Source organism: Haliotis rufescens, unplaced genomic scaffold (assembly GCF_023055435.1).
Source record: "Haliotis rufescens isolate VD_foot unplaced genomic scaffold, xgHalRufe1.0.p SCAF_1, whole genome shotgun sequence".
Lineage (NCBI taxonomy): Eukaryota > Metazoa > Mollusca > Gastropoda > Lepetellida > Haliotidae > Haliotis > Haliotis rufescens.
In genome coordinates this window covers 88,070,456-88,091,972 of record NW_025963779.1, presented here as the reverse complement: position 1 = coordinate 88,091,972, position 21,517 = coordinate 88,070,456, and the positions used below count along the sequence as shown (strand labels likewise).

At 42.9% G+C, this 21,517-nt stretch overlaps 1 protein-coding gene across 3 annotated transcripts in view; it reads right to left on the bottom strand.

Annotated features, from left to right (window-relative positions):
- LOC124119732 (ADAMTS-like protein 3) overlaps window positions 1–21,517 on the bottom strand; it is a 135,592-nt gene that overhangs the window by 22,191 nt on the left and 91,884 nt on the right. For all 3 annotated transcript variants that reach the window (XM_046482362.2, XM_046482363.2, XM_048402977.1), the window contains 6 exons: window positions 16,411–16,540; window positions 13,406–13,607; window positions 11,924–12,062; window positions 11,240–11,272; window positions 9,925–10,048; window positions 4,400–4,530 (listed from right to left, as the gene is read on the bottom strand). In XM_046482362.2, coding sequence (XP_046338318.1) covers window positions 4,400–4,530; window positions 9,925–10,048; window positions 11,240–11,272; window positions 11,924–12,062; window positions 13,406–13,607; window positions 16,411–16,540 — 759 coding nt within the window. The remainder of the gene's footprint in view (window positions 1–4,399; window positions 4,531–9,924; window positions 10,049–11,239; window positions 11,273–11,923; window positions 12,063–13,405; window positions 13,608–16,410; window positions 16,541–21,517) is intronic.

The following is a 21,517-nucleotide window of genomic DNA, read 5'->3' as shown; positions in this document are numbered from 1 at the left end:
ATAACCGGATCTATGGCTACCCGCTGACACACGGGGCGTGGTTCTAGCAAGACCTGTGACTATCCCTGACCCATAGAGCGTGGTTCTACCCAGATCTATGACTGTCCTTGACCAATAGGGCGTGGTTATAACTGAATCTATGGCTACCCCCTGACACATGGGGCGTGGTTCTAGCCAGACCTGTGACTATCCCTGACCCATAGAGCGTGGTTCTACCCAGATCTATGACTGTCCTTGACCAATAGGGCGTGGCTCTAACCCGACCTATAGCTGCCCCCTGACACACGGGCGTAGTTCTAGCCAGATCTGTGACTATCCCTGACCCATAGAGCGTGGTTCTACCCAGATCTATAACTGTCCTTGACCAATAGGGCGTGGTTCTAACCAGATCTATGGCTGCCCCCTGACAGAGGGGCGGGGTTCTAGCCAGACCTGTGACTTTCTCCGACACACGGGGCGTGGTTCTACCCAGATCTATAACTGTCCTTGACCAATAGGGCTTGGTTCTAACCAGATCTATGGCTGCCCCCTGACACAGGGGCGTGGTTCTAGCCAGATCTGTGACTATCCCCGACACATGGGGCGTGGTTCAACCCAGATCTATGACTGTCCTTGACCAATAGGGCGTAGTTCTAGCCAGATCTGTGACTATCCCTGACCCATAGACGTGGTTCTAGCCAAATCCATGACTATCCGCGACACATAGGGCGTGGTTCTAGCCAGATCTGTGACTATCCCTGTAACTTTGCGCCTACCTAGGTATGCCACATACACACATGGCCGTAGAGCTCTAATCATCTACAGTAGGTGAGCGGTGTCAGGGTCCGGCATTGTGGCCACCAGTGTGGGGGGGTTGGTGGAACACACAGATGCGATGCCACGGTCCACACACGACTCCCCCTCTCTATTGTTGGCCGACTGACAGCCGATACCTGCCACAAACAGGGACAGATTCTTCTGCTTCCCGGGAATAACGCCCCTGCTTTGGGAGATGATCGACAGCATTACAAAAATGACACAGCAGAATCCTCTTCAATTGGTAGGATCATAGCATTTCCATCACAACACAGTCTTAATAGCTACGCGCTTGAACTAAAACACCGTCTGTATAATATATATTTCAAAATCGGTTTTGTTATAATACCTGGATATGATTTACTAGGGCGCGTGTGGGGCTGTTGGCGTCCTCTTTCACAGAGACATATTATTACACTCGTTATTCAATTTAAATCTTCAGTCTGAGGAGGGTTGTTGCATTATGAAGTTTAATCTTCAGCATGGGTGTGGGCGTGGTTGTGGTGCCACTTCACACTATACACGAGTAATTCAATAACAAAAACTCATTGTCAATGGGGGTCAACATGCCACTTCCCATACCTTTGAGGGGGTCGAATCCCATGCCCTGCCCCCCTCAACCTCTGCCGCTTTAAACACATATCAACGACAGCGGTTTTTTTATGTTGCTTTCCTTATGATTTACCCTTACTTCAAATAATAACTTAAATACTTCGGCAACCATTATGACCTAAGCCCAAAACGATCATGCTGTCCGACTCTAAACGCCCTTATAACGCTCATTAGGACGTCTCCAAACTCGATTACTTCGGTCACTAAAAACACTTGCTTGTCATTCACAAAGTGCTCTCAAGGCACAGGACAGGCTCAGTTCCAACAAGGATTTTGTCGGTAATACATTTCATGATTGTATTTCATTTTACATTTGTAGACAATCGTTGCCGTCAAAGTACTGATTTTACAAAATTGACGTACATGTTTAAAGCGAACTGAACCCCCGCACGATACAACTCCAGTCAATCTCTAGTTCGGTCTGGTAAAGGTCTAGAATTTAGTCACTATATGTTCACACAAAGATAGCAAGGTTAATATAAAGTGGCAAGGAATCTCGTGTCATGGAATTTCCATGGCTCGTATTTTAAATATTTCACAATTTGGGATACGCTCGTGTCAGACGCGTCAAGACACATAAATCTCGCGGTTAGAGGAGTCGTGTTTTCCTTCTCGTGATGCACGTGCAGGCATGTGACACGTGATGCCATGATTGTTGATTTATCGTGTATATCTTTGCCAAACTGAAGTTCTCACATACATAACTTGCCACTTTGTTTTAAAAATGAAATGCAAGTGCTCTGAAGCTGATAGCGTGTGAAGTATTTCACGTAAAGGAAAAGGTGCCATTAATTATTGAACAGTTAGCTATGGATCATTTATAATTGTGGCGTGGTTCTGGAGGGGGGAGCGGGTGATGTATCACATTTTTGTGACCCCCAGTTTTATATATATATATATATATATATATATATATATATATATATATATATATATATATATACATATATATATATATATATATATATATAACTCCTGGAATTTATTTTATCCGCCGTCCAATGTGCGCATTTATTCTCTTTTGAGCGAGTGAGTGGGTGAGTGAGTGAGCGAGCGAGCGAGTGAGTGAGTGGGTGAGTGAGTGAGTGAGCAACTTATCGGCTGTATCATAGCGACCTTGATAATCAAGACAACAAGTGGAAAGGGGGGTGGGGGCACTGCATCTTGATTCCAAACTTTACCAAGACACGGATTTAAAAGATGTATCTTCATCAGTATGAAAGGTTAATGTTATTTCTTAGACAAACATAAAGTCCCGGAAATTTAATAACGTAGAAGGTTTAAATATAAATAATTGTATAAAGGATGGCTAAAGTATTTAGGAACATGAAGTCTCTCATTTTCTAGATCTCCAAGAGTCGAAATTAGGGTAGACTGATGGAGCTGAGAAGGGGATGAGTGAGTGAGGATGTGGATGAATCAGAATGAATAATAGAGATGAGCTACCTCCATTGGTTACAACAACTAATATAGTGATATTCCATGACCAGTGGCCAACTTTCATCTAGATTGGCTCTCCCTGGCCATTGCGCCAGAGCTTTAGTTATGATCTCACACACCTTGATAACCCAGTCCAAATTGTCCAAAACACACGCCTTCACTGATAAAACAGTTCCCCGTGCCACACCTGGCACTAATACATGGGTCTAGACAGACATTGTGAGAAGTAGCCAGACCATGGAGAAGACATCTAAATACAGAAACTTACAACATTAAACTCACTTGGACAGTTGCTTGCCAAATTTACCACACGCCTCTAATGTTTTCGTGTTCTTTGTTTCATGTTTGGCAAGAGAAGGAATAGTGTGAATATTTCATAATGTCATGACGTTTCTGTTCGTTTGAAGTAATTTTTCACGAAACTAGAAGAAAATGGCAACAGAAATATTACATACAACAATGCATATCCAGTCTGATAACATCACCTAATGATCGGGGACTGCGTGCTTACTACAACCTCAAAACAAATAAAGTACTTGCCTCTAACTAACATATAGATAAGGTTTTAAACTTTAATGGGCGAGTGTTGATAAATCGTTATTATGAATAAAAGTTGTCCAAGCTTTTCAGTTTGTAAACAGGCATAAAGAGTGACTCGGAGTGTAAAAAGAATAGCTTCAGTGGCAAAGAGATTAGTGATGACATTTAACCGATGGTCCGTAAATCAATGATGTTTGTTGTTTAACGCCGCGCTCAGCAATATTCTAGCTAAAAGACGGCGGTCTGTAAAAAATCGAGTCTGGACCAGACAATCCAGTGATTGACATCATGAACATCGATCCACGCAATTGAGATACGATGACATGCATCAACCAGGTCAGCGAGTCTGACTACCCGATCCCGTTTGTCACCTTTTACGACAAGCATGCGTTGCTGAAGACCTATTCTACCCCTGATCTTCACGGGTCTGTAAAGCAACGCGCTGTAAGGTCATGGTAGTGTTATCGTCTTGGAGATACCGCTTGAACTTACCATGCGATTTTTCCCGTGGAAGCCAGTCTTAGAAGGAAAAATAAACAATCTGAATGCATTTCCGGTTTGATGACATACTTGTGGTCCGCGAAAACACAGGACCTGGAACCTGAGCTACCCCCATACGAACAGTTTTCGCGCTACCGACACTTCCAGCCAAATGCCATCATTCGGTTTGTGCAAACACATGCACATGAACACACAAGGAAATCCCATGCATCCTGCTACCTGAGCGATATATGCACTTCCGGTTTAATTATTGATCGATTGACATACAAATAAAAAGTGCCTGTCGATATTTTCTTTCACCTTGTTTCAATTTTAAGATAAAATATCAACATGATTTCAAATTTCAACTTTTTTAAAGGCGATTGATGCTCCAAAATGAAATTGGATAATAAATATTGTGTCTTTGATATCAATAATACTGTTACCAAGACTCTGATACGTTAATCAAATCGTATTGTTATATTTGATTCACTGTACCCCCAGGTGGAAAATGGACTCGTCCAGTGCCTACCTTCACATTCGCTGTCGGCCAGGTCTGTGATGTCCTGGAGGTACACCAGGTAGACCTGACACCGCACGTACCTCCTCCTTGTCCCGGGGCCACAGGTGCTGCTGCAGGGCCCCCAGCTCGACACCACGAACCTGGCGATACAAAACAGAGTGAGTGAGGTACAACACAGTGATCCCGTTAGACACCACGAACCTGGCGATACAACACAGTCATCCCCTTAACTTCAAGTCCCACCAGCAAAACTAAACGTGAGGTACGTAACAAGCGGGTGGGTGGGGTGGGTGAGTTCGGTTTTACGCAGCTTTTAGCAATATTCTAGCAATATCACGGCGGGGGACACCAGGAATGGGCTTCACACATTGTACCCATGTCGGGAATCGAACCCGGGTCTTCGGCGTGACGAGCTAACGCTTTAACCACTAGGCTACCCGACCGCCCCCGAAACAAGCGGAGTGCTCTGTACTAGAGTGAGTGAGGTACAACACAGTAATCCCCGTTATTATTATTCAGGTCCTTTGGACCATCGAACATAAAATCCGTTGGACGAAACAAGCGGGGTACTTTGGATTAGTGTGAGTGAGTGAGTGAATGAGTGAGGTGGGTTTTTATGCATCTTTTAGCAATATTTAAGGTATATCACGGCGTTTTAGCTTGGAAAGCCCAACAGGGAAGGAAAGCCTTAGTGTTGCTGGTCGTAGATGTTTACCACTATGGTAAAAACCACGGGCACAGAAGATTCTGGGATTCGAACCCACTATTATCTGTTTCATCCAAGGAGGGACAATCCACACAGCGTTCAGCAAATTGATCTACTAGACCATACTGCCCCTAGTTGGGTCCGCATAGGCTCAACTACCTCGTGCTTGTGGTAAAACACTTAATTCGGGTGGTCTGGTCCTGTGTCTTGGTTTATTGGGTGTCATCGTATCCCTTGCCCAGGGCGCTGTCCGTGTTAACTGTTCTCTAGTGTATTGTACAGGTCCTGTTCTCCAGTGTAGTGTAGAGGTCCTGTTCTCCAGTGTATTGTACAGGTTCTGTTCTCCAGTGTATTGTACAGGTCCTGTTCTCCAGTGTAGTGTAGAGGTTCTGTTCTCCAGTGTATTGTACAGGTTCTGTTCTCCAGTGTATTGTACAGGTCCTGTTCTCCAGTGTAGTGTAGAGGTTCTGTTCTCCAGTGTATTGTACAGGTTCTGTTCTCCAGTGTATTGTAGAGGTTCTGTTCTCCAGTGTATTGTACAGGTCCTGTTCTCCAGTGTAGTGTAGAGGTTCTGTTCTCCAGTGTAGTGTAGAGGTTCTGTTCTCCAGTGTATTGTACAGGTTCTGTTCTCCAGTGTAGTGTAGAGGTTCTGTTCTCCAGTGTATTGTAGAGGTTCTGTTCTCCAGTGTATTGTACAGGTTCTGTTCTCCAGTGTATTGTACAGGTCCTGTTCTTCAGTGTATTGTACAGGTTCTGTTCTCCAGTGTATTGTACAGGTTCTGTTCTCCAGTGTATTGTAGAGGTTCTGATCTCCAGTGTATTGTAGAGGTTCTGATCTCCAGTGTATTGTAGAGGTTCTGTTCTCCAGTGTATTGTACAGCTTCTGTTCTCCAGTGTATTGTAGAGGTTCTGTTCGCCAGTGTATTGTACAGGTTCTGTTCTCCAGTGTATTGTACAGGTCCTGTTCTCCAGTGTATTGTACAGGTTCTGTTCTCCAGTGTATTGTACAGGTTCTGTTCTCCAGTGTATTGTACAGGTTCTGTTCTCCAGTGTATTGTACAGGTCCTGTTCTCCAGTGTATTGTAGAGGTCCTGTTCTCCAGTGTATTGTAGAGGTTCTGTTCTCCAGTGTATTGTACAGGTTCTGTTCTCCAGTGTATTGTACAGGTTCTGTTCTCCAGTGTATTGTACAGGTTCTGTTCTCCAGTGTATTGTACAGGTCCTGTTCTCCAGTGTATTGTACAGGTCCTGTTCTCCAGTGTATTGTACAGGTCCTGTTCTCCAGTGTATTGAACAGGTCCTGTTCTCCAGTGTATTGTAGAGGTTCTGTTCTCCAGTGTATTTTACAGGTCCTGTTCTAATAGCCACATGTTCGACTGTCTCAGACTCGATTATCCAGCCGTAGTATTGCTGGAATATTGCCGATGGATAAAACATGAAGACCACAGTGCCTGCTGGAATCCTCCCAGAACATAATGTTACGTCTTCCCAGCGATCTGTCGAGATTACCGAGTCGGAGTCTTCATAGTACATGGAAGCTGTGTGTGGCTTTGTTGATGGCGTGACTGCCATTCCGGCAAGATCCAGGCTCTGAGTTTCCTTTCTCTTCATTCCACGAAATATGTCTCATCTTGAGTAGCATTTATTGTCAGTTTGCTTGTTTTTTAACGGCTCACTCAGCAATATATTCAATCCATATGACGGTGGTCTACATAATGGTGTCTGGACCAAATAATCAACCGTTGATGGGAAGACACGCAATCACCAAGCAAGAGTCGCCTTACGACAAGCATGGAGACCCAACGAGGTTTTCGTTTGCGAAAAATTAACTTGGTAGATGACGGACATGTAGTTTTCAGACTATACCTAAAATGACTCTGGATGCAAATAAAACGCTTTTGGTGTCCACGTTTCACAACTTTTGAGGTACGATGGAGCGTGCTATTTCTACGCTTTTCAAAGAGCGCTGCACGAATCTTGCTCAATGGTTGTTCGATCAGGGTTTTAATATTCAAGGCCTTAGTAAAGCTTTCATTAATGGTAGATCGGTGAGGCATATTTCCAAACTTAACACATCAGTGACAAAAATGTTTGATGCAATTCCTTATTTTGATGTGTGTTCCATGGTGAACACTAATCTAACCTTTTAATGTGTTTGTGACTGGTGTCCCGTATGGGCAGGATACACTGACGAACACCTATCATCACTATTTGGCCGTACAATAAAGACAGGCTTATGATTCAATCTGGATTCTGCCTTTAGCAGAGTGAGTGAGTGAGTATGGTTTTACGCCGCTTTTAGCAATATTCCAGCAATATCACGGCGGGGGACACCAGAAATGGGCTTCACACATTGTACCCATGTCGGGAATCGAACCCGGGTCTTCGGCGTGACGAGCGAACGCTTAAATCACCAGGCTACCCGACCGCCCCCTTTAGCAGAGACTTGTTATGATTATGTTGTTTGTTTGTTTGTTGTTTAACGCCGCACTCAACAATATTCCGGCTATATGAAGGCGGTCTGTAAATAATCGAGTCTGGACCAGACATCCAGTGATTGACAACATGAGCATCGATCCAAGCAATAGGAATACGATGACATGCATCAACCAAGTCAGCGAACCTGACCACCTGATCCCGTTAGTCGCCTCTTACGATAAGCATTGTCGCTTTTCACAGCATGCACGGGTTGCCGAAGACCTATGATACCCCGGATCTTCACGGGTGTGTCATGATCATGGAATTTCCATTTTCTTACTGCCTTTCATTCCAGAACAAACAACCCCAGATGGTAATGTTTAGTCCTGCACCATGACTGTGGAATACATGTATAGTATAAACAAACCAATCTAGATATATGTAAAACAAGTCCAGCCAGCTCTATGAAATCAGCATCAGGACTTCAAATATATTTAAATTTTTAGATGAAATAAATGTTTTGTGTAATATAAGAGTTCAAAGAGTATATGCTAGTCTTGGTAATATTCTCCAACAACTGTACACCGAAATGTTCTAATATCGTCTCCTTCATATACAAAGCAGATCACAACCCTAAGAAGTCTGCCGCACCGTGTCAACAGAATATTTCCATCGCTGGTCAACAAAATAATGTGTATTTTTTCCAAGACGTAATTGAGATGGAAGTCTACCCCTGAACTATCAAATCAACACAAGAAAACGACCCCAAGAAGCGAAAAGCTCCATCAATCAAGTCAGGGAGAACAGCTTCTTCCGGCAACAAGTTTTCGGTCCAAGCAGCGTTTTTCATCTCAGGTACGTCGTCACCTGCCAGGTGTGATAACGGCCAGACTACACGTGACTGCAGCGAGCAACGCCGTTATCTGACGGGGCAACTACAGATTCTTCTCAGGTAAGAAACAGATGATTTAAAGGCTTAAGTGGACCTTGTGAAAAAACGGTTTGAATATCGTGTGAGATGAAACCTCTGACAAGTTACACGCAACAAAGACATAAACTAGCATCATCTGCTGTGTCTGTGTGTTAATCATTGATGATAGTCAACAGAGCGCACATGTTTATTTATATCGACCAATAACACCACTTAACCCCCAATTACAGCAGTAAATTGTCTTGATAAACAGAATAAGCTCATCTGTTTTAAGTGATATGTTTGAAAACAGAACGTATCATAACTTCATGGGGTGATTTTCGACAGATATGTTCATTATTCTGTATCATAAAGCATTCTGGAATTGGACCTAATGTGGAAATCTCAGGAAAGTATTTGAAACAGGAGACGGAAGGAACGGGAGGAATTCACAGCAGCATGTTAACAGATCCTCGTACCATCAGACAAACTACACTGTTATTCATGTAATTACCTACATCGTGTAGGAATGCCGGTCTAAAGGGGTAATTAGGTTGATCAGGAGAGGCAGAGTGTTGTCCCTACCTCAGGACGCCATCACGGCATCCTTGCAATGAGTACAAAGCTATAGGAAACACCCCAACAGGTTCAACAACACTGACAGGATTGCTGACATTATGAAAACAGGTACCTTCAAACTATCCTCAAGTCAAAGATAATTATTGCATTGAAGGCATCCGGCCCATATACCAATGCGTTGCATTTAATTAGTTTTACATATTTTGATATTTACTGATGTTTAACAATTCGTTTCTGGGGAAATTACATTTTTAACATATAAAGCCTGTTTTAATATGACAGTATCATCTTTTGAAAAGAGAAGAGAAATAAAAGCAGGTACAGGATAATTTGACAGACAGCGTTCTGGCATAAATTTGTTTCCTAGATCACATTATAATAAGGGCATACAAAAGTAAAATGAATTTCATTTTCTATTGCAGAATGCCATAATAGGCATAACCTCTTCGCCTTTTCAGTGGATATGTTTCTTCCTTTATCAATCATGAGATCTAACAATCCAAGCATGAACTGAATTAATGGACGTCAAAGGGTCTTTGGTGTTAATGTAAAAAAGTATTTTTCTAATTGAATAAGACTCTTAAAAGTTGTATACAAGTCATACCTTGGACTGTTTTCTAGAATGGAATGCCATTCTTGGTAAAACATATTTATAGATCTTTCACGAAATTGTTTCAAAACGAGTTTAACATCACCAACTGTTTGGTTTAACCATACAAAGCCGTGGCCATGAGAAAACAAATGGTTTCTAATATGTGATGCCCATGTTACTTTGCCCATGTTGGCTTTATGTACAAGCATGTTAAAAGAAATCCTTTGACATTCACATTTGCAGGGCGTACAAAAGGTGAAAGTTAACTTGTGGTACAGTACATTTACGTGAATATATATCCAGGTGACCTTGACATTGTAAGTCGCTTACCTTGGTGAACTCATATCATGGTCCTTGACCTCATCTTCATGTATGACCATGAACTCTGCATCCGGGTTCCTATCCTTGGTCTTGGCCTGTCTGAGCTCTCCAAGCGACGACTCCTGCACCCCGCCTACAACACACACGACCAGCAGCCTCACTACGACGACCATACAGACTATACACGACATCACTGTACGGCAACAACTGCCCAGGTTTAGATACTAGTAGTCACACAGTACAACGCTTGTAAACTATTCGGTTCAACACAGATCCAACACAGTGGCCATGTTTAAAAGTAACAATGCGAACTTCCGCAAATATGTCCGTCCTGTGTGCAGCAGAAATAGCCAGCGTACAGCATGCTTTAAACCGTATCCACTGTATAAAGAGATATGTTGACTGTCAAGGTAAATACAACGACAATGGCCTGCATCTGATGTCTCGCCTGAGGATGAGGCAGTTTGTGGAACCAGGGCGCATGTTCCTCTCTGAACGCATAGCAACCATTACACCATGACAGATGACCGGTCTAGTCCAACAGTGAACATATGAGGGTCATTGTACTCTTCATGACTGAACGCTTGGGGACAATGCGTAAACAATATGCGCAATGCAACATGATCTGTTTGGCTGAAGGATGCGGACAGAAGTTTTCTCGGATACAAGCCACAGACAACAAACTCGGTCTGAATCCACCACCTTGCATCAGAATACTTGGTCCCGAATGATAAAATCCAAGATGGATGCACCAATGAAACTTGCATACGCAACTGGTTGAAAGCAAGGTTGTTTTCGGCAGCTGAATGCCGTCTAACTTTGTTTGATAGACTTACTGTTTATTATTATGCATTAACAATTTATAACTGCCTGACGTTTTTGTACAATAATTCCTCATCACATTCCGTGCCGTAACGTCGTGACCGGGAGCTAATGTAAACAGGTTACACGTGGAGATGTTAGATACTGAAGATGTTGCCTTAATAAATAACAGCCCATTTAGCGTTTATCAAGCATACGGGAGTGTTTGTTAGAGGGGTGAGTCCCCCCGCTGTCACCAACCCTTGTCGTCAATGCTAGCAAATGGAAATTCCTGTACCTTGTTTTATTACAACACCGTCTAAGCAAACATGCGATTTTAATATATTGCATGACACTCGTGTGCACGTTATTGACACGAGGAGAACACTGTTGTATGTCATTCTCAACACGTTTGTTTAGCCTTGTCATAAATCATACGCTATTTATACGTGTAGGGATATTTAGTTTGTACTGTGTATCTCTGTTGGTTTGACAAAAAATATAGGACTTGTAGCCAACATACCGTGTTCATCATGCTCTGCAACATAGTGGCGATCTGAAATGTAAAAATAGACAGTTGTACCAACATGAAACGACAGTCGATGTTTTAGAAATCTTTGACTGACTGATTGACTGAGTATGGTTTTACGCCGCTGTTAGCAATATTCCAGCAATATCACGGCGGGGGACACCAGAAATTGGCTTCACACATTGTACCCATGTCGGGAATCGAACCCGGGTCTTCGGCGTGACGAGCGAACGCTTTAACCACTAGGCTACCCGACCGCCCCTATAAATCTTTGAACAGCCGCCAGCTCTATATATTCAACCCGAGTACTGAGAGAATTGTTTCTGTTGTCAGTGGAGGAAGGTTGCTTTTTGATAACAGAAATCCCCGAAAAATATCCCCCTTCCACAAAATCCATCTTAATTCGTCCTATCTTTTCCTTCCACAAATTCATCTCCCACACTCACAGCACCCACAACTATCGTCTCCAGCAACCTTCCCTCCCTACCGACCGATCTGCCCTCACCCACAAATATCGTCTCCAAATAACGTTCCCTCCCCACCGCACGATCTACCCTCACCCACAATTATCGTCTCCAAATAACGTTCCCTACCCACTCACGACCGACCTGCCCTCACCCACAACTAATGTCTCCAAATAACGTTTCCTCCCCACTCATGACCTCACCCACAACTTACCACTTGAATCGAAGCATGGGAAGTTGGTTGTGCAGTTTTTCCTTGTGAGTGGTCTGTTGGAATGGTTGCAGAAGGTGTCCCCCTCGTGACGGCAGACCACCTCCCTGTACTGGTAGCCCCACCCACACGTCACACTGCACTGCAACAGACACCAGGACATACATTAGTCTCTAGCCGGGCTGGGTCGGTTACATGACGTCATGACGACGTCAACAGTCAATGCTAGTATCGCCAACATCATTTCATATAAAACAGTGTTAGGTTGAATGTCACAGCAAGTCTGCGAGAGATCTCTTTACAGTACACGTACATGTATAGTCAGTATACTACGTTGTTCGCTGACCTAAGCCTGTGAGAGATCCCCATAGAGGATATATACAAGTATATCAGGTGTGTGGTGACGTGAGCCTGTGAGAGATCCCCATAGAGGATATATACATCAAGTATATCAGGTGTGTGGTGATGTTAGCCTGTGAGAGATCCCCATAGAGGATATATACAAGTATATCAGGTGTGTGGTGACGTTAACCTGTGAGAGGTCCCCATAGAGGATATATACATCAAGTATATCAGGTGTGTGGTGACGTTAACCTGTGAGAGGTCCCCATAGAGGATATATACATCAAGTATATCAGGTGTGTGGTGACGTTAACCTGCGAGAGATCCCCCATAGAGGATATATACAAGTATATCAGTTGTGTGGTGACCTGAGCCCGCGAGAGATCCCCATAGAGGATATATACAAGTATACTCAGTAGTGTGGTGACGTTAACCTGCGAGAGATCCCCATAGAGGATATATACAAGTATACTCAGTAGTGTGGGGACGTTAGCCTGCGAGAGATCCCCATAGAGGATATATACAAGTATATCAGATGTGTGGTGACATAAGCCTGCGAGAGATCCCCATAGAGGATATATACAAGTATATCAGTTGTGTGGTGAACTGAGCCTGTGAGAGATTCCCAAAGAGGACACATACAAGTATATCAGGTGTGTGGTGACATAAGCCTGCGAGAGATCCCCATAGAGGATATATACAAGTATATCAGTAGTGTGGTGACCTGAGCCTGCGAGAGATCCCCATAGAGGATATATACAAGTATATCAGGTGTGTGGTGACGTTAACCTGCGAGAGATCCCCATAGAGGATATATACAAGTATATCAGGTGTGTGGTGACGTTAACCTGCGAGAGATCCCCATAGAGGATATATACAAGTATATCAGGTGTGTGTTGACGTTAACCTGTGAGAGATCCCCATAGAGGATATATACAAGTATATCAGTTGTGTGGTGACGTTAACCTGCGAGAGATCCCCATAGAGGATATATACAAGTATATCAGTTGTGTGGTGACCTGAGCCTGTGAGAGATTCCAATAGAGGATATATACAAGTAAATCAGGTGTGTGGTGACGTTAGCCTGTGAGAGATCCCCATAGAGGATATATACAAGTATATCGGTTGCGGGGAGCTACCTACCGGAGACCACTCACCCGCATACCACTTGGGGCAGATGAAGGTATTGCAAGGCTTGGACGTGGATGGCTTGGGTCCAGGACAGAAGCGGTCCTCAACGCGCTCCAGCTGACCACTGGTCATCATGTCCATGCACCGGACATCTCGGAACTCAAACCCGCCTCCGCACGTGTGACTGCACGTGCTCCAAGGGGGAATCTTCCACCTGGAAAGGGCAGAAAATATGCTATATACACTTAACTGAGAGAGGTCGGTTTTACGCCGCTCTTAAGGGCCCGTCTCACCTAGCCGATTTGGGTCGCCGGATCCATACCGAAGCACAAATTTGGCGATTTTCGGGGATCTGTACTAGTACGGCAGCGCAACTGTATCTCATCGCTAAGAACGGTAGTACATCGTCAGGACATCGTCCAAACATCGGCGAAAACTTTGGCAACGGCAGGCGACGGTAGAAGTTTTTTTAACATGCTCACAAATTTCCGCCGTTGCGCTGCCGGAGCGAGCAACCGGACTACAACGGCAGTACAACGGCAGTACAACGGCAGTACAACAGCAGTACTCCGGTAAGGCTTCGTTAATGTCGGTAGAGCATCGGTAGCGCCCCGTAATGGATCGGCGGCTCCCCGGTGGCCTCAATGTGTACCGTACTGGTACCGATGTGTTACCGTAGTACTACCGAATACCACCGAAGTAGTACTGATGCGCCGCCGATGTGATACCGGAGCTCCACCGTCACATCGGCAGCGCAACGGTATTACTCCGCTACAGCTCCGGTCAACGGTGGTACATCTGTATAACATCGGCGGGGCATCGATAACTCCAAGGTGACAGAAAAGTGGTATTCGTTAGCACATCAGCTCTTACATCGGAAGGACAACGGCTGAACAACGGTATCACAATGGGAACGCCGGTACTACATCGGTATTGCAGCGGTCAATTTTGATTTTTCAAGTGCTTTCTCGCCGGAGCTCCGCCGATTTTCTCGCTGTTGTTAAGTTTTTGCTCCGGTTTAGTCCCGGCGAGGTACATCGGTAGGGTGTGAAGGCCCTTCAGCAATAGTTCAGCAGTGTCACGACAGGGGACAGCAGAAATGGGCTTCACGACTCCCTCCACCCTACATTTATATACCCGTAATAGGTGAAAATGGAATTTTGGTGAATGAGATACTTTTTAGCTACGTCTTACATTTACTCAACCCATTACATTCGGGCATCAGCTTAAGACCCGGTTTTGCTCTTCAAAATATAACTTGACCTGTACTCCGTAAGTTCAAAAACAAATATATTTCCATGTGCTTCGTTATTTCGAAAACAAATTAGTTTAGCGTGTGATTTCGGAAACATGTTACGGACAATCTGTTTCTACGAAGTAACATCATTGAATGCAAAATGTTTACCCAAAGTGACACCTACGAATGAAAACTGTTTACCCAAAGTAACATCTACGAATGTAAACTGTTTCCACGAAGTAACATCTACGAATGTAAACTGTTTACCCGAAGTAACATCTACGAATGTAAACTGTTTACTCGAAGTAACATCTACGAACGTAAACTGTTTCCACGAAGTAACATATACGAATGTAAACTGTTTACCCGAAGTAACACCTACGAATGTAAACTGTTAACTCGAAGTAACATCAACGAATGCAAACTGTTTACTCGAAGTAACATCTACGAATGTAAACTGTTTCCACGAAGTAACATCTACGAATGCAAACTGTTTACCCGAAGTAACACCTACGAATGTTAACTTTTTAGTCGAAGTTACATCTACGAATATAAACTTTACCCGAAGTAACACCTACGAATGTAAACTGTTTCCACGAAGTAACACCTACGAATGTAAACTGTTTACCCGAAGTAACATCTACGAGTGTAAACTGTCAACTCGAAGTAACATCAACGAATGCAAACTGTTTACTCGAAGTAACATCTACGAATGTCAACTGTTTCCACGAAGTAACATCTACGAATGCAAACTGTTTACCCGAAGTAACACCTTCGAATGTAAACTGTTTCCACGAAGTAACACCTACGAATGTAAACTGTTTCCACGAAGTAACATCTACGAATGCAAACTGTTTACCCGAAGTAACACCTACAAATGTAAACTTTTTAGTCGAAGTTACATCTACGAATATAAACTTTACCCGAAGTAACACCTACGAATGTAAACTGTTTACCCGAAGTAACACCTACGAATGTAAACTGTTTACCCGAAGTAACACCTACGAATGTAAACTGTTTACCCGAAGTAACATCTACGAATGTAAACTGTTTACCCGAAGTAACACCTACTAATGTAAACTGTTTACTCGAAATAACACCTACTAATGTAAACTGTTTACACGAAGTAACATCTACGGATGTAAACTGTTTACCCGAAGTAACAACTACGAATGTAACATCTACGAATGTAAACTGTTTACCCGAAGTAACATCTACGAATGTAAACTGTTTACCCGAAGTAACATCTACGAATGTAACATCTACGAATGTAAACTGTTTACCCGAAGTAACATCTACGAATGTAAACTGTTTACCCGAAGTAACACCTACTAATGTTAACTGTTTACCCGAAGTAACATCTACGAATGTAAACTGTTTACCCGAAGTAACATCTACGAATGTAAACTGTTTACTCGAAGTAACATCTACGAATGTAACATCAACGAATGTAAACTGTTTACCCGAAGTAACACCTACTAATGTAAACTGTTTACCCGAAGTAACATCTACAAATGTAAACTGTTTACCCGAAGTAACATCTACGAATGTAAACTGTTTACTCGAAGTAACATCTACGAATGTAACATCTACGAGTGTAAACTGTTAACCCGAAGTAACAACTACGAATGCAAACTGTTTACCCGAAGTAACAACTACGAATGCAAACTGTTTACTCGAAGTAACAACTACGAATGTAAACTGTTTCCACGAAGTAACATCCACGAATGTAACATCTACGAATGTAAACTGTTTCACGCACTATAACGCACTAACTTACGATGGGGGACATTTTCTGATAAAGCACTGCTTCATCCTTCCAGCGGGCTTGTTTCTGTGGAGGCACTTGTAATCCTTGACGTTCTTATGCGTGTTTCGATCCCGGCACTTGAACACAGAGCTCACGATACCTGCACAAACACACAACATACAATCAGTCACCGAACGAAACCAGTTAAATAGTTTGTTTGTTGTGTAACGCCACACTCCATATTTCAAGCTATATGACGATTGATATTGTGAGCAACGAACCACGCCGTCGGGGTACGGTGACACCCAATCAATCGCGTCACCGAACCTGCCCACCCGATTGATTAAGTCAGGTGAGGTGAAATGGGGTTTAACGTCGCTTCCAAGATTATTGCACTTATGTAGCGACGTAGGTGCACATCTGTGCGTGTGTGCGGCTGCTTGTACTAGTCCGGACTGATGCCGATTTATAGTGCTAGCCAACTGAGATACCATGAGATAACATGAATAACCCACCAAGGCACAGTATACTGACACTGAGCCGACCAGTCCTTGTTTTACCCTTAATGCCAAATGCCAGACAGGGTAACAACAAGTACCATCTTTTAACGTCTTTTGGTATGACGCGATCGGGGATCGAACCCCGGACCTTCCGCTCTCCGGGCAGACGCCCTACCACTAGACCACGGAGGCGGTCAGATTCATTAAGTCGCCTCTTAGGACCAGCATAGGTTGGTGGGACCAACTCTAACGAGGAATCCGCGGGTTTAAAACATAATATAGGCTGAAGAGTGTGCAACAACTGGACCCGCTCCACAAAGCGATCGTAGCGCTAAGTGATCATAACTCCCATATTTTATTATAGACTAAGACAGACTAAGCCCCACGATCGCTTTGGGGAACGGGGCCAGGTGTTGTCTAGGGTTGTTTGAAGCTACAACCCATTTTATGTAGAAAATGTAAACATTCCAGTTCGTAATACAGATCGGTAGTCCTCACACACAGGATCAAGGTGGATGAGCTCAAGGCGTGTGCCTGATGTCACTCATGTTTATTAATCACACGAAGTCGTGCATCTCAAACGACAGCGCTGTGTGATGCTGTGTGACGGGAAAGGGGAAGTACACCTACATATCTACAGTAGAGAGGGTTTGCGGAGAGCCTGGCATGGTGCTGCAGAAACAGGGCAACGAGTGTAACAGGTCTCTGGATAAACATATGCTTTGTTCGTATGATTTCTTCAGGTGGGGTGAATATTGGAGACTGTGAAGCACCCAGTGGAGTTCTGTGTCCCCGAGTGAGCGAATAATGTACCCTAGCGTAATTCCCGAGTTTCAACAGACTATTCTAATTATTACACAGCGTCATAGAAGGAAGAAAATTAAGATAAATGAAGAAAAACAACAGTCGATTTTTTTTCTCATTACGTGACATCATTTTGCTTTAACTGAGCAATCAGTTTTTCAACCCTTTTATTGGTAAAATAATGATATTCCTGGTGATGTAATGTTCTGTTAAAGCTAGAAAGATTGTTCAGCATATTGTATTCGTATACATGTTTAACCCCATTTTGGATTACCGTGTACATTCAAAACAGATTATTAAAACCCCGCCCCAGTTTATATACCACTCAAAATAAGTTAAGGACCATCCGATGTTTTCGTATTACATGACATGACAGGCTAACTATGGAATTATAAAAGAATCGGATGGTCCTTAACCTATTATGAGAGGTATACATCCACAACAGCTGCTTCCGATGGTGATTCGGTGCCAACGACATTAACACCATTAGTAATTCAGAGAAACTAAAGTAAAAGGATACTCTAGATGGCTATGTAGGTTAATTAGGGTTAAAGTCATCACTCGTCACAATTAACCTGCTAAGCCTCCGGCGAATATATCTACCATACTCAAAACAGACACGGCATATCCAGGTTGAAAATAAGCAGGCATTGATTAGTTGTGCAGATAATATCACCACAAACCATGGTCCGTAAGATCAATTCAACAGACCATTGGCTCTCGAACATATGAGACTTACATTGATAATATCTTCCTACTGACATTCTCAAGAGCTTCAATGGGGTGGTGGACGCCCTAATGATATCTGAACCGCAACAAAACGATTGATCTTGTGTGGGATTGAGGCAACAGCACAGGAACTGACTTTGATTTATCAGAGGTGCATACTTATATCACGAGTGTTTAAACCGTTATGCCCTATCCAATAAAAACAAAACAAAAACAAACAAGTAACGAAATAAACAAACAAATAAATAAATAAATGTTGGACTTAGATATTAAATATATACTTCCTTCCGCTTTAGGACATTTAAACAACGATGTTTTATTTACACTGCATTCGACTGTAACCAGTGGCGGACAGTAAGAACAACCATTGACATAATCAAGGGAATCTGGGTGTGCTGGGACCAGAAGGATGTGTGTGTGTGTGTGTGTGTGTGTGTGTGTGTGTGTGTGTGTGTGTGTGTGTGAGTGAGTGTGCGTGCGCGAGTGAGTTCGTGTGTGTGTGTGTGTGCGTGCGTTGTTGTGTGTGTTTGGGTGTGCGCGTGCAGTGCATAAACGTATGGGTTGATGGATGGGTGGATGGGTGGATGGGTGGATGAAAGAATGTCACTAGTATGTGAGACTTGTAGTCTTTTCAGCCTTCCAGTGACTATTTGCTTCTCGGTTAGTCGTAATAACACAGTTGTGACTTCATAAGCCCTTCATAGCCTTGTATCATGGATGTGAACGGTGCACCCCACATCAATCTTCCTGTACACATGCAGTTTCAGTTTAAACATAACCAGATAGGCAGAGATAATTCCTGGTTGACGTGGTCACAGAAATAGAATGCTACATGTCGCAGCCTTGAGGCCGCAAGAAAAGAAATATTTGTTTTTCCAAAGTCATTATACAATGGACGAAAAGGTAATTTTTGAAATAAGCTTTTCTCGTTTTCAAAGACTCACATATATTCATATTTGTTCTTGAATTTGCTTAACTGCGAGTTTGATACATGTTTGTGTTCAAGTACCAGTTCATGGTAAGGGTGATTATGCGAAGATTCACTCCGCTCTCAACATTTAACCTATATGGGGATGTCGGGTTGGGGGATGTAAATCACCACAGGAAACCACAATCATATATTGTTATTGGTTAAAAATAAAGGAGGATGAGTACCGAAAAACAAATAATTCGTTATGTCCCGAGACAGCTGTTTCTGTGGCTGAAGTGCTTGAAATTCAGAGATCAGTGTTAATTAACCAGGTAGAATTCCAACCAGGTATAAAAGTTTGTACAACTTTTGAACTCGGATTTCTACTTAATTTACCTACACGTAAACTTCACTGCGAACATATTTATTACATTTGCGTGCACATGTTAAAAACAAGAATAGCGTCCTCTCAATACACGCCAAGACGGAAAGCTACAAACTTTACGTATACCTGTAAAGACGGCGGTCTGCAGTGCGGAGCCCCGTGTTTGCATATGCGCTGTGGAACACCGGTGGTATGCACTAAATGCAATTAAGGTCAAAGGTCGTGTGAACGCCTTCACAAGAGCGCACATTCATCATCCAAGTACAAAGATTGTGACACGGCTGTCGACAGTGTTAACACCTTGAGCTGCAGCAGGTGAACATATTCCTCACTATTACAGTAATGTATATTGAATAAAAAGGTTTATAGTACCCTCGATGTAAGAATATAATGATTGCAAAGCACACATATCGCGCCGTAAAGTACCGAGATATCACATAAGGTCTTGATACTTCAAGCATAAGCAAATATTGCCGACAACGAAGCATTCAGTCGCTAAACCCTTAAGGCTCCTAAACTGTACCTATAATTCTGATTTAATGGGCTGTAAACACGCATCATAAACTCGTGTTTTGGTCCAGTCTATACATAAAACATTTCGCCAAAAGTCCCTGACCCCGGTTTTCTATTCTGATCTACATGCCTGCATATCCCATACTTATAGCCAGGCTCTCTCGACAACTTAACACTGATCTCAATACTTCAACCCAGGTTTGCACTGAGCTTATGGGCAATCTATGCCAGATGTAGCCGTCTTTAAAGGGGTTAAACATTATCTTTGGCAGGGCCGGATTTCCAAGATAACGTTAAATGAATGTTCAAAGCTTATTTGAAACCGTAAGTTAACCACAAGCTGCCAGTTTCGAATAGACCATTCATTGACTCCTACTTCAGTTGAAAGAACATTTTACTATGTAGTTTCTAAGATATAATTTCTGAAATTAAATATTTGCATACATACTAAATAAAAATTATACTAAAAATACTAAGATACTAAAAATTATATTTAATTTCATTCACAAAATGTTCAGGCAAAGAAAATCTGCATCTCCTCCCTAACAATATAACCATAGCAATATTTGTATTCTCTTTTGTATGTCAATGTTTTAAATAGTCATGTTCATGTTTTGTACCCTGCCTCCGTGGGTGTCTTGTACAATAAATATTCTTCTTCTTCTTCTTCTTACATATACTGTTATGCTACAACGTGGCTTTATTTCCCCAAACCTACCATTGATAGTAATGTGTACCGTGTGTGAAACAAGAGCAATCCTCACTAAGGCCCTCGGGGATTCAAGCGTCATACGTAGAGCGAACTAAATGGGGATCGGATGGACAGAGTGTGACGGCCTGGGTCGGTGAGCATGCAAGTGGCTTGCTTGGTTCAGGCTCAGTGTTACAGAATTGATAGTCCTACACCACACGAGGAAGACTTGCGGAAGGTACCATGATGTAGAAGGTACCATGCAGTTTAGAAGGGCGGGTGTTACTTTTGTTTGCTTGTTGTTTAACGCCGCACTAAGCAATATTCCAGTTATATGACAGCAGTCTGTAAATAGTCTGGGCCAGAAGATACAGTGATTGATATCACGAGCATCGGTCCATGCAATTGGGGTGTTACTACATCACATGTGATGGAATAAGGAGACACGCCTCAAGGGTGTTTCTACCAATCAGTGATAAAATTGTATAATGACATATAAGACGAGAGGAGAGCGTTACCTACACAATAGGAGGGGAAACAATGAGAGACTCTCCCCAAAATTGTTTCTACCAATCAGTGACAAGGATATGTAATGGAATATAAGA